General features: G+C 37.0%; 1 protein-coding gene across 11 annotated transcripts in view; it reads right to left on the bottom strand.

Annotated features, from left to right (window-relative positions):
• CSPP1 (centrosome and spindle pole associated protein 1) overlaps positions 1-12,671 on the bottom strand; it is a 191,875-nt gene that overhangs the window by 65,274 nt on the left and 113,930 nt on the right. For 9 of the 11 annotated variants that reach the window (XM_033842688.2, XM_033842685.2, XM_073794468.1 and 6 more), the window contains 4 exons: positions 9,176-9,274; positions 7,968-8,038; positions 1,736-1,829; positions 645-702 (listed from right to left, as the gene is read on the bottom strand). The exons of the other annotated variants lie outside the window; for them this stretch is intronic. In XM_033842688.2, coding sequence (XP_033698579.1) covers positions 645-702; positions 1,736-1,829; positions 7,968-8,038; positions 9,176-9,274 — 322 coding nt within the window. The remainder of the gene's footprint in view (positions 1-644; positions 703-1,735; positions 1,830-7,967; positions 8,039-9,175; positions 9,275-12,671) is intronic. 11 annotated transcript variants of the gene reach the window in all.

Genomic DNA, 12,671 nt, shown 5'->3' with positions numbered 1-12,671 from the left:
TTCTTTTTAAGAATGAACTTTTTAATGAAATTAAAGTTTCTTAATCATTAAAGATGAAACAAAAACTTGCCTTAGCAAATAAATTCTACACACTCAGCTAAAAAAAAAAAGTATCCTTTGAGAAGAGTAATAAATTATTACCTTCTCCTTACTCAACTGCGATGATATGTGTAATTCATTCCAATTATGAAAATTGAAGAATTAAAGTAAAAATAAGGTTATTACCTCTAGATTTACATTAAGTAAAAACTACTAAAATGCTTAAAGCCTAGAATTAAAGATTTCAGTTCCTTTGGAAATTCCTCTAATATAAGGAAAATGGTCATGATACAATGAAAAAAATTATTAACATCCATTGTAAATTAAACTAAAACAGTGCATGGAATAGTGCATGTAAATAAAGTGGAAAGGAATAATTTACAAGAAACTTTAAAAACGCACACATGAAAAAGGAAAAATTATCTTAGAGAAGTAAACAAGTAAGAGTTAGGACTTAATGTTTTATGAGAACTGAATTTAGTTTATTACTGTTCAAACTGGTCTACTCATACATTTTCCCCAATATGTTCTATCTCCACCTGCCACTACATTTGAGGCTTATTTGAATGAAAGATTAAACATTAAAAGACGGCAGGAACCCTTACCGATTTCTCAGGGTCTTGTGCTCCAGAAGCTGCAACCCTGAGATCCAAATCTTTTTCTCTAAACAAAATTAAAGTTTTATATATTAAAAAGTTATAATAAACACTATCATTACTGAAACAACCTTACACACAAAGTCCATGCAATAACATCTCCAAAAACAAATAATTCCTTTAACTGACAATAAAGTCTTAAATAATTCTGAAAACTAAATTTTCCGATTTGGTGCAAAGTAAACTAATATTCACATGTAAACTGCCCTGGAATAAATATCTCTAAACCAGTGCCTGGGATACTTCAAAGGCTAAGGAATTCACACAGAATAAAGTAGAGTAGTAAAACAAAATCTTTACTTAGTGAAACAAATAAGAAACTTTTTTTAAGGTTCATGTATATCTTCAGTTCACAAAAAGGAGGGTAAAAAAATGAAAAATTAATACAATACTTTCCAATAAGAGTTTTTAAGAAAATGATGTTAAAGATGGCTAATATCAGACAGTAGATATTGGCTTCCTCTTAGAAAAAAAAACAAAACTAAAAGATGACAGGTCTCAAATTATCTTAGAACCAAGATATCTATCCCTAATTTTAAACTGGAATTAATATTTCACAGGTATTTCTACATGAAAGATTACAAACTCTGAGACTTGTATACACTATAAATATCTGTGGATCTATCATGATTATTTTTATACAGCATGTATACGTGTGCTTACCATTTCATTGTTAAAAGACAAAATACTTTTATTTTATATTTGCTACTATATATGGGATAATACAGTGGGCATGTAGATAGCATTAAATGCTACCCTAAAACTGAAGAAATTAATGAAAGTATGTACAAGGCCTGTTATAGGATGAACACATAGTCTCCTTTGTTACCTATGATAAAGAAAATGAACACCCACATGGTATCTGTTTTATTACCCTGGCTGATTTACAATGTGGAGACTGAAATAGAATGATTTACAAATACTGAATCGTATTAGGAAAAATATCCCCTTATTTTACCATGTAATAGTCACCACTATGTCATTTTAAACAAACGTATCTAAATTCAAAACATCTTTTTAAAATGCAAACCTTTCATTACCGTCTCTTGTTCTTCTGTTGTTCAGCCATTTGTTCCAACAGTTCTTGTCTATATTTCTCTTTCCTTCTCTGAATAAGTTCTCGATCTTCACCTCCTAGAAAGTGGTAAGAAAAAAATGCAGTCTTAACTCTTAAGCAACACATGTAACTGGAAAGTCAATTTTTTAATCTCCATTTTTAATTATATCAAAGAGTATAATTACTACATATGCAGCAAATATAGAAGGTAAATCATATGTATCATTACCTATTCAACTAGTTTCATAATTTTTGAATAACTACTATGTGTCAAACCAAGACACATTAATCCTTCCCAAACTTCTAAATAAGAGAATATTCTAACTCCTATCCCCATTTTCCAAAGATCAGGATATCTCCACTAACACCTCCCACAAGACCCTTAACTTTAACAAGTGTGTTCAAAATGAACATCTCAAAAGCAATCGCCCTTCTTTGTTTTCTGTTACTGGCCAAATAATCGAGCCTCAAAACCCCACTGTAACTTTTATGGCTCATGCTTTCTTATTTACTTCATGTGAGGACCCTCTTCTCTATTCTCATGGCCATCAGCCTTCGATAGGAACTCTCTGTATTTTACCTGAATTGCAGCAATAACCTTTTAACTAGTCTCTGGAACTCCTCCCCCCCTCCCTACTCCAATACAACCAGCACACTTATGTAAGACTAACTATCTTAAAATACAACACTAATCATGATGACACATTGCTCAAAAAACTTCAATAGTTACCTCAATTCTACAGAAAAAAATATATAAACCTCTGGTTCTGGTATCACTTACATGAAAATCCAGTCATGCAAGCACCTTAGATCCACAGAAAATTATTATTATTGCATGTTAGTAACATAAAATAACCTCTTAATCTAGATATGCAAAATCTGGAACATTACACAAATCACAGGGTTATCAAAAATGCAACCAAACCAGAAATTTCTCTACTACCTTAATTATTAGTCTCCCAACCATCAGTTGGACACACAGCATCTGAATTTGCCCATTAAGGACAGATGTCAGCAACAGTGAAGCTCCCAAAGGGTAACATAAATTACATTAAGGTTAATAATAATGTTTTACAATCAAAGTAGATATATCCATTCTGCTTCTGATCATGATGGAGTTAAACACAAAACTCAGCCTCCCTCCATTAAAAAAATAATAATAAAATTAGGCAAAATATATGATAACTGTTTTTATAACAGAAAATAACTGTTTTTCAGATACTGGACACTGGACAACAGGTAGCACACAACTGTAATACCTGAGAGAAGTTAAATAAATGAGGTGAGCCCTTCAGGCACCCGTTTCTACCTGCATGCAATCTCCATGGATACAGGGAAGGAAAAATCCAAACAAAGCTGGGAAACTATGTTAAATTGAGCAGATAAAGATCAAAATTCAGGGGCTTCCCTGGTGGCGCAGTGGTTGAGAGTCCGCCTGCGGATGCAGGGGACACGGGTTCGTGCCCCTGTCCGGGAAGATCCCACATGCCGCGGAGCGGCTAGGCCCGTGAGCCATGGCCGCTGAGCCTGCGCGTCCGGAGCCTGTGCTCCGCAGCGGGAGAGGCCACAAAAGTGAGAGGCCCGCGTACCGCAAAAAAAAAAAAGATCAAAATTCAGGAAAGCTAAAATGACTAGAAGTTTAGGGCAAAGACTGAAAAAGAAGCGTAAAAAGGGCTTTAGAAATCTGTAAAGGCATTCCTTCAAACTTTACTGTGTACTAGTCTGTGTATGCAGAGTGAAATTCCATTAGGCTGGGCAAAAAATTACGGAGGACACATAAACTGAATTCTCAGACCTCCTCAAACAAAGTGGAGAGAAATTTAAGCTCCAGGCAGCTAGACTGGAGTTCTCGGTGATCCTCTAAGGGTATTCAGGGAAGAGCCCGAGAAAGGTCACTCTGTAGCAGGAAGGCTGAACAATCTTCCTAGAGCGAAGGCTACTCTAGATGTCCCAGCTAAGTTTAGATTTAAAATAAGGCCTCTGAAAGACTGGTCCTTAAGTAACAGAAAAACATGACTGTGGTAGGCAAAATTCAAAGACAGATCCTATGTTCCCTGCCTTCTAGCGCTGACTCCCTGTATAAACCTTCCCCGAGTGTGGGCAGGACCTATGACTTGCATCTAGCCAATGACTATGGCAAAGGTGAAAGAAATCTACAGATGTATGTAATTGAGGCCCAAATCAATTTCGAATTATTGAAAGGGAGATTATCTTGGGTGAGTCTGATATAATCAGATAAAAGCCCTCACTGAGTTTAGAGATTCTCCTTGCTGGCCTTGGTGAGGAAGCCCATGTGGCAAGAAACAGCAGATGGCCTCCAGGAACTGAGGGCAGTCTCCAGCAGATCCAGTAAGAAACCAGGGCCCTTAGTTATACAGCCACAAGGAAATGAATTTAGTGAAAAATATGAAGGGGCTTCTTCCCTCATAAGCCTACAGATGAAAAACAGCCTGGCTGACACCCTAACTATAGCCTTATGAGATCCTGAGCAAAAGACCCAACAAAATTCATGACCCACAGAAATTCAGATAATGTGTGATGTTTTTTGGTTTTTTTTTGCGGTATGCGGGCCTCTCACTGTTGTGGCCTCTCCTGTTGCGGAGCACAGGCGCCGGACACGCAGGCTCAGCGGCCATGGCTCACGGGTTTAACCGCTCCGTGGCATGTGGGATCTTCCCGAACCGGGGCACGAACCCGTGTCCCCTGCATCGACAGGCGGACTCTCAACCACTGCGCCACCAGGGAAGCCCGTGTGTGATGTTTTGAGTCACTAAATTTGTGCTAATCTGTGATGCAGCAATAGAAACCCAATACAGTGATTAGAAAAGTTAATCAATTGAAAGAAAAATCACATAAACAACAGAGATGACGTAACAACAAAGATGTTAGAACAGCTATCATAACTATGCCCAAATATTTAAATGAAAATAGTAATATAATGAGGAGGAAATGGAAACTATTATAAAGAACTAAATGGGGAGTCCTACTTCTGCTTAGAAACTAGAAAGCCACAAGAGAACATTGCTCATACCCCACAATGGAAAAAAGCTCAATCATCTACAAAATCAAAACTTTTAAAAAGCCCATCAGAGAGCTGAGGTTACAAGCAACCATGTAAACTAAATTCCAAAGGGTATAAAAACCAATCCATAGAAAGATGGGACAACCCAAGGGTTTTACCTTTACCAGAGTACAGAGAAATAGGCAGCTACCTTAGAAGTAGGTAAAAAGAAAATAACTGAAACGCTAATGAATTCTTAAAGGCTTTCTGTGGATTGGAATAGCAATGCAGAAGGGGAATCTGCACTCACTTGCTGCCCCTACCAGATGTTTATGAGACCGAAGATGGGGCAACGCAAGACATCTAAAAGACACCATTCTGAGGCAAAACAAACAAACCAACAGAAAACCAATGCCCACATTCCAGACTCTTCTCTCATATAAAGTAATCTATTGGTTGAAGGGCAGAAAACCTTGGACCCAGCATTCTGCACTCATAGAAAGGTCTGCTACTGTTAGGGGAAGAGCAGGAAATTCTCACATATAAAATCTTCCACAGGGCTTCCCTGGTGGTGCAGTGGTTAAGAATCCGCCTGCCAAAGCAAGGGACACGGGTTTGAGCCCTGGCCTGGGAAGATCCCACATGCCGCGGAGCAACTAAGCCCGTGCGCCACAACTACTGAGCCTGCGCTCTAGAGCCCGCGAGCCACAACTACTGAAGCCCACGTGCCACAACTACTGAAGCCTGAGTGCCTAGAGCCCATACTCCACAACAAGAGAAGCCACCGCAATGAGAAACCAGCACACCACAACGAAGAGTAGCCCCCACTCGCTGCAACTAGAGAAAGCCTGTGCGCAGCAACAAAGACCCAACACAACCAAAAAATAAATAAATAAATTTATTAAAAAAAAAAGATCCTCCACAGGCATAAAGGAGAGTTTGGCTACCACTCTGAGGAGGGGCAGGAACACTGATACTCATTTCTGAGAACCAAATGCACAGGGCCAGCTTTGCTACAGCAATCTACTGCTGAGGAAGGAAAAGTGTGGCAAGAGAGACAACCTCTTCTGTCAGGGGCTGGCAGGTCTTGCTAAAAACTGAGGAAGGTGCAGGAACACTGAGAAAATCTCTCCAGGCCCCACAGTCAGAGAATTTAACACTTCTCTCTAAACAACTGGTAGAAGAACAGTTAAAAGTCATTAAATATGTACAAAACATGAACATCACTATCAACCAATCGGCTTAACTGACATTTATAAACCACTACACTCAACAACCACACAATGCACACTCTTTCAAGTACACATTAAACATTCACCAAGAAAGACTATATTCTGAGTCACTTTTTAAAGTTTCATTTAAAAAATTCAAATTTGAAATAATTGAAATTTACAAATTATTTTCTCAGACCATAAGGGAATTAAACAAGCAGTCAATGTCAAAAAGCAGGAAAATCCCCAAGTATTTGGAAATGTTAAAACATACTTCTAAATGACCCATGATTCTGTTAGAAACCCCATATTATTTTTGCTCTCAGCAGTCAGCTGTCCTAATTCTTTAAATAAAGCAAAAAGGCTCCAAACAAGGTCCTTGGGGCAAAATTATAGGAAGACAAATTTCAGTTCAACTGAAATGAGAATACTTCAACAATCAGAGCCACGTGAAGTTGGAATGTGCTGCCTCTGGAGAGAGTAAGCTCCCTAAGGGGACACACAAATTTAGGCTGGGGGAAAAAGATACAACCGTGAGATAAATCACTGAATTAACAAAGAGTTTAATAGTCTATTCCAAACATGACTCTATTATCAAACATTAATCTATAATTCCTGATTGCATTAATGATAAATTCATGCCATTCATCTTTAAAATATCAGGGTAATCCATTTATTGATAAAATTATTTGTCACTAGCGTTCTCAACACAGAAAGCCATTTCTCCAATTTTTACCATGTTTAACAAAATACATCATAAGAAGCAAGCCCTTACTCTGACTTATTGATAGGCTAAATTGGTCAATTCTCACTCAAAGACATTACACTAGAATAAAACTCTAGGTGTTATGCCATTTTTCTCATAAAAGCCATTTCAAGGAAACAAAAGTCTGAGAATATCATGCAATTATACATCTCTAAGCCAAAATTTAAATTCCTGACTGCTTTTAGGTTGAATGAATCTAAACTATTATCTAATTTCTTCATATACTTCAGTGAAACAAAATTTCAGGCAATTTTTTCTGATAGTTTTACACAAAGAAGAGACCACTTTTCTACTTAAAGTTACATACAGGAAGTATGCTCTCTTCACACTGTTTCTCAAATTAAATGTGACAAGTTAATATAGCAAATCAACATGCTTATCTTAAGCGATGACCTTCATTTCTGACAAAATAAATAGAAAATCTGGATTATAATCATTATTTGAACAAAACGCTTTCTCAGAAACTACATGGAAAGAACATGGGAAAGGATGTTTATCAAAGGATAAAAAGGTTTAGTTCAGGGGAACTGAAATGTAAGGCAGTTTTGTGCTAGCTAAAGAAGAAAAAAAATGAAGAAAGAAATTATCACATATAAAATAGAATATAAGAAATAGCCAAGGGCTTCCCTGGTGGCGCAGTGGTTGGGAGTCTGCCTGCCAATGCAGGGGACATGGGTTCGAGCCCTGGTCTGGGAAGATCCCACATGCCATGGAGCAACTAAGCCCGTGGGCCACAGCTACTGAGCCTGCGCGTCTGGAGCCTGTGCTCTGCCAACGGGAGAGGCCGCGACAGTAAGAGGCCCGCGCACCGCGATGAAGAGTGGCCCCCGCTCGCCGCAACTGGAGAAAGCCCTCGCACAGAAACAAAGACCCAACACAGCCAAAAATAAATTAATTAATTAATTTAAAAAAAAAGAAATAGCCAACACTATGACAAAGTGAAATATGAATTTAAAAGATTTTACTGAAATTAATATTTATCATCAATAGAAAGTTCATCACTAAATAAAAGTTTTTTAGCTTTAAAATTATACACAGAGCTATATAATACACTAAATAATTATAATAGCTATATAATATGCTAAATGTTTAGCATAGTGCCTATCACAAAGTAAGCACTAGAGAAATGTTTTCTATTATTAGTAAGAGTGGTATTAATTACAACACTGAGTTCTCACGAAGACCTTTTATAAAACACTCCACAAAAGTCTAATCAACTGGAGGTTTTTGTACATACCAAAGAGCATCCCCGCAAAAGGACTACACATCTCTCGATTAGTAGGTTTGGATGGTTCATTGTCTCGAGCGCTAAAAACAAAAAACAAAAAGAATTAAAACCCAAATAATTTTCAGGAAACAAAAATTTAGAGTGAAATGCAGGTATGAGTTATTGGCCTTTCAAAGTACTATGGACACTATAATAGTTATATGTTTTTAAAGTTAATGTAAAATCATGGCATTTTATCTCTTTATACAGTGGGAACCCAATGCATTCAGGCTCTATAAATATGTGATCTTTTTCTTCAGCCAGCTTCACTAACTCTATAGATTCCCAATAAAACCCTTTTTCATAAGAACAGTTACCCAAGTAAGGAAAATGAATATAAGTACACATAAATAAATCCTAAAAAAGAAGGATGATATCTGTACCCGCACTTTGAAAAGAAGATCATCTCTAAAAAACTCCTTCCTTGAAAGAAACAAGGAAAAAAAAAAAGACAACTCTCTCAAAGAAAATTTAATTAGACTCAAATAGCAAATTCTGTATCTCAAGGATTTTTATGTGTTACTTTTCTTCAAAGAAAATAGACACCTTTCCTGACACATGACAATATTATCTTCATTATGCACTATAAATTCGGAATCATTTATCCTTACGTACAACACAATAAAGCCACCAAAATGATAAAAACTACAGAAAGAGAACATGAATATAAAATGTATATCATTTCCTTTTTTTCAACATGACACAATTTTGTATGAGTACTAATTTTACAAAGTAAGCATAAACGTTATCTACTCAATATGTTGAAAATCAAAAACAAAGTTTTGAAAAGAAAACTCATAAGAACATTTTCAATTTATTTCAAGTTATGTCATCTCTGTAACTCCAAGATATTTTAAATTGATTTTTAGTCCATTAAATTATACACTTATTTCTCCTTTCATTAGTTCAAACAAATATATATACTTTATAACGATAGGGACTCAGAACACCTTGGCACACTTTATAATCAAAACTTGCTCTTCAGAAGAATGCTGTAAAGTACCATAAAGTTTCATGTAACACAATTCTCCCCTCCCCCTTTCTCCCTAATTCCTTTCTCACTAATAAGGGAGGCTGTTAACATACTATAACTTGCTAGTTTTCCAGCAAGCCAGTTTTAGCAGTTGCTGTTTTACAGTACAACGACTGAAGGGCAGAATTTATATTACATACTATACCTTTGATTTCCAGCAGATGAAACCCGTATGTTTGACTGTTCTGTGACATCACCACCATACTCCATAGGAGGCACATTCCCTCGTCTGTTCCCGTACATCCTTAAAAACACATTAGCTTACAGAGCTTGTTCCACATACAGTGGACTTTTCTTATCTCTTTGGTGTTTTTACATTTGATGTTGGAAATATTAAAGGGAACAAAGTGTTACAATGAAGTTTTACTGTAAATACATTCTAAAATTAATTCAAATGACATTTGACTCAAGTATGATCTGCTGGTTAATAAGAGACACTAAGAGTTTAGATTCACTAGTCTTTAAATCAAAGGGAGGTTATTATAAACTATTTCAATATAAGTTCTAGAAATTTTTAATATCAAAGCTATGCAAATACTAATAAGACTTTTTTATTATTCACTTATTCAAAGAATATTTACTGAGCACCAACTACATGCCAAGTACTAATCTAGGTACTGGGTATGTGGACATGGTCCTAGCCCTCATGAAGATAATAGTCAAATTTCAAAATGAGATCATTTTTTAATCAAAATTCATAGATTCTGGGAATTATTTCACTGAATATACAAACCTTTTTAACTTAAAAGTACAGCAGCAGTCTTACCATTAAATTAAATCAAATGTAGCAAGCCACAACATTTGCTAACACTGTAAACCACATGAAATACTAAATATTAGCAATAGGTGAATACAGAACATTATAAACATGGGTAGAAAGTTAGTTCACTTTATTCACAAGGTCATGAACAACAAAAAGAAAGATTAGAATTTGTTTTATTTTCTTAAGAATGCTTTTCAGAAAATAACTTTTAAATGTTTTTCAGTTAATCTTTTTTCCACTTGGCAAACATGGAAAATTTAATTTCTCATACCAGAGAAACCAACATGACTTTTCACACCAACATTTATCAGCACCCATGAAAATCAGCATTTCATAAGTCATATTTCTTTGCATGGCTCTTGAGTTAACAAACTATATTGTCTCTCATGAGGACCACTGGTAAGAAATATGGTTGTTACAGTATTGTTCAATATTTTAGGTGAATTGAATTATCACGTTAAGAAAAACAGCAATTTTTAGAAGAAAAGGCACTTATCACTCTCCACAGAGCCAGCATATAAAATCCTCTTTGTTTCTATCATATATTGTCAATATCACCTATGGAGAAAAGACTACCCAGAACTGTAACCTTAATAATGTATGACCTGTGGCATGACAGATAAATGGCTTCCATTTTTTATCCATATCTAAAACAGAATCCTCCCCAATCCCTTTCAAAAAAGAATTTCAAACTTATTTCAATTTATCAAAACACAGCTGATTTTATATCTAAAGCCTAAGTGCTCAAACCTCTCTTTTAAACTGACACATCAGTTTAGTGTCATTCCTTATTTCTACCACTTAAAGAACAGGTAAATATAAACTTAAATTCAAATTTGTAATTAACAATGCCAGGTAACCAGATTTATTTATACTGCATCTATATAAATACACATGTGTAGAAAAGAGTAAACAAAGCATGCCTGAGATTGCTTACCCTTAGAAAGCCCTGTTTGCAAGACTGGCCCTTAGCTGGCACCTGAGAACATAGATTTTGGGAGGAGTCCACCATTCTCAGAACTGGTAAGAGTGACCCACTGTGCCTAAACTGTTGGTACAAGCAATAGAGTTTATGCTGAACACCTGCTTTCCTTCAGGGAGTCCAGAATTTTGGCACATGCTAGGAAAGTTTTTTCAGAAATGGACAGACCTCATAAAAGGAAGAATTTATTTCCTTTCACATAGCAAATCAGATTTGACTGAGGGAATAAAATAATTGTAAAATAGTTTCACCATCCTACCAACAATAAAAAAGGTAAAGCTAAGTTAAACGGAAAAAGCTTTTTCTACTTCCTTGAAGAAACGGGTCAGTAATTCTAGTTAACTAGGTTCAAATCTCAATGCCCAAAGAAACCAGATATAGGCTAGAAGCCAAGTTTACTCTAAAAATTAACATGAGGGACTTCCCTGGCGGCGCAGTGGTTAAGCATCCGCCTGCCAATGCAGGGGACACGGGTTCGAGCCCTAGTCCAGGAAGATCCCACATGCAGTGGAGTAACGAGGCCCGTGCGCCACAACTACTGAGCCTGCACTCTAGAGTCCGTGAGCCACAACTACTGAGCTCACGCGCCACAACTACTGAAGCCCGTGCACCTAGAGCCCATGCTCTGCAACAAAGGAAGCCACCACAATGAGAAGCCCGCACACCACAACAAAGAGGAGCCCCCGCTCGCTGCAACTAGAGAAAGCCCGCGTGCAGCAACGAAGACCCAACACAGCCAAAAATTTTTAAATTAATTAATTTTTAAAATTAACACAAGTTTATCTTTAAAAAAATTACTCTTACAGAAGAAAAGCAAGTTGTTTAAAACCACAGGTATTTTCAGCTAATTTAAATGTGAATGAACAACTCCTAAATGATAATAATGTATCTTTTTCATTAATAAACCACAGAATCAAAATAACTACTTCAGAAGTAAATTTACAATGTTTATGCTATCAAGAATGACAGGGCTTCCCTGGTGGCGCAGTGGTTGAGAGTCCGCCTGCCGATGCAGGGGACATGGGTTCGTGCCCCGGTCTGGGAAGATCCCACATGCCGCGGAGCGGCTAGACCCGTGAGCCATGGCCGCTGAGCCTGCGCGTCCGGAGCCTGTGCCCCGCAGCGGGAGAGGCCACAAAAGTGAGAGGCCCGCGTACCGCAAAAAAAAAAAAAAAAAAAAAAAAAAAAAGAATGACATATTATAAAAATAAAATATTTACCATCTGTTGGTCCTGACACAACTTACAGGGAGAAAGAATCAAATTCCTCCTTACTTAAAAGAAATCATCCAATTCATAATGGTTACATCACCTGGTTTCATAGTAAAAATTTCTCTAATGTGAATGAATTCTGCTATTAGGGTTACTCTCAACTATAGAAATTAAAAGAAAACTACTGAGCTGTTAAATGTTGGTCACGGGGCTTCCCTGGTGGCGCGGTGGTTGAGAATCTGCCTGCTAATGCAGGGGACACGGGTTCGAGCCCTGGTCTGGGAGGACCCCACATGCCGCAGAGCAACTAGGCCCATGAGCCACAACTACTGAGCCTGCGTGTCTAGAGCTTGTGCTTCACAACAAGAGAGGCCGCGACAGTGAGAGGCCCATGCACCGCAGTGAAGAGTGGCCCCCACTTGCCACAACTAGAGAAAGCCCATGCACAGAAACGAAGGCCCAACACAGCCTAAATTAATTAATTAATTAATTAATTTTTTAAAATGTTGGTCACCATTTTTCTCAGTGTTTTCTGTTCTTTCCCAATTTTTACATTACTTTAATTCAATAACAGTGTTTTTCTAATATTGACCCCATCTTTAAAGTGGGGAAAATAACTAATATAAAAATGGTCCTTCCAAGTATAAATGAAAAGTAACTACTACAAGAAAAAAAGTAATATCAA

This window comes from Tursiops truncatus, chromosome 17, assembly GCF_011762595.2.
Source record: "Tursiops truncatus isolate mTurTru1 chromosome 17, mTurTru1.mat.Y, whole genome shotgun sequence".
NCBI classification, from domain to species: Eukaryota; Metazoa; Chordata; class Mammalia; order Artiodactyla; family Delphinidae; genus Tursiops; species Tursiops truncatus.
Note: the sequence above shows the minus strand (reverse complement) of the source record. Positions and strands in the feature narration are given on the sequence as shown.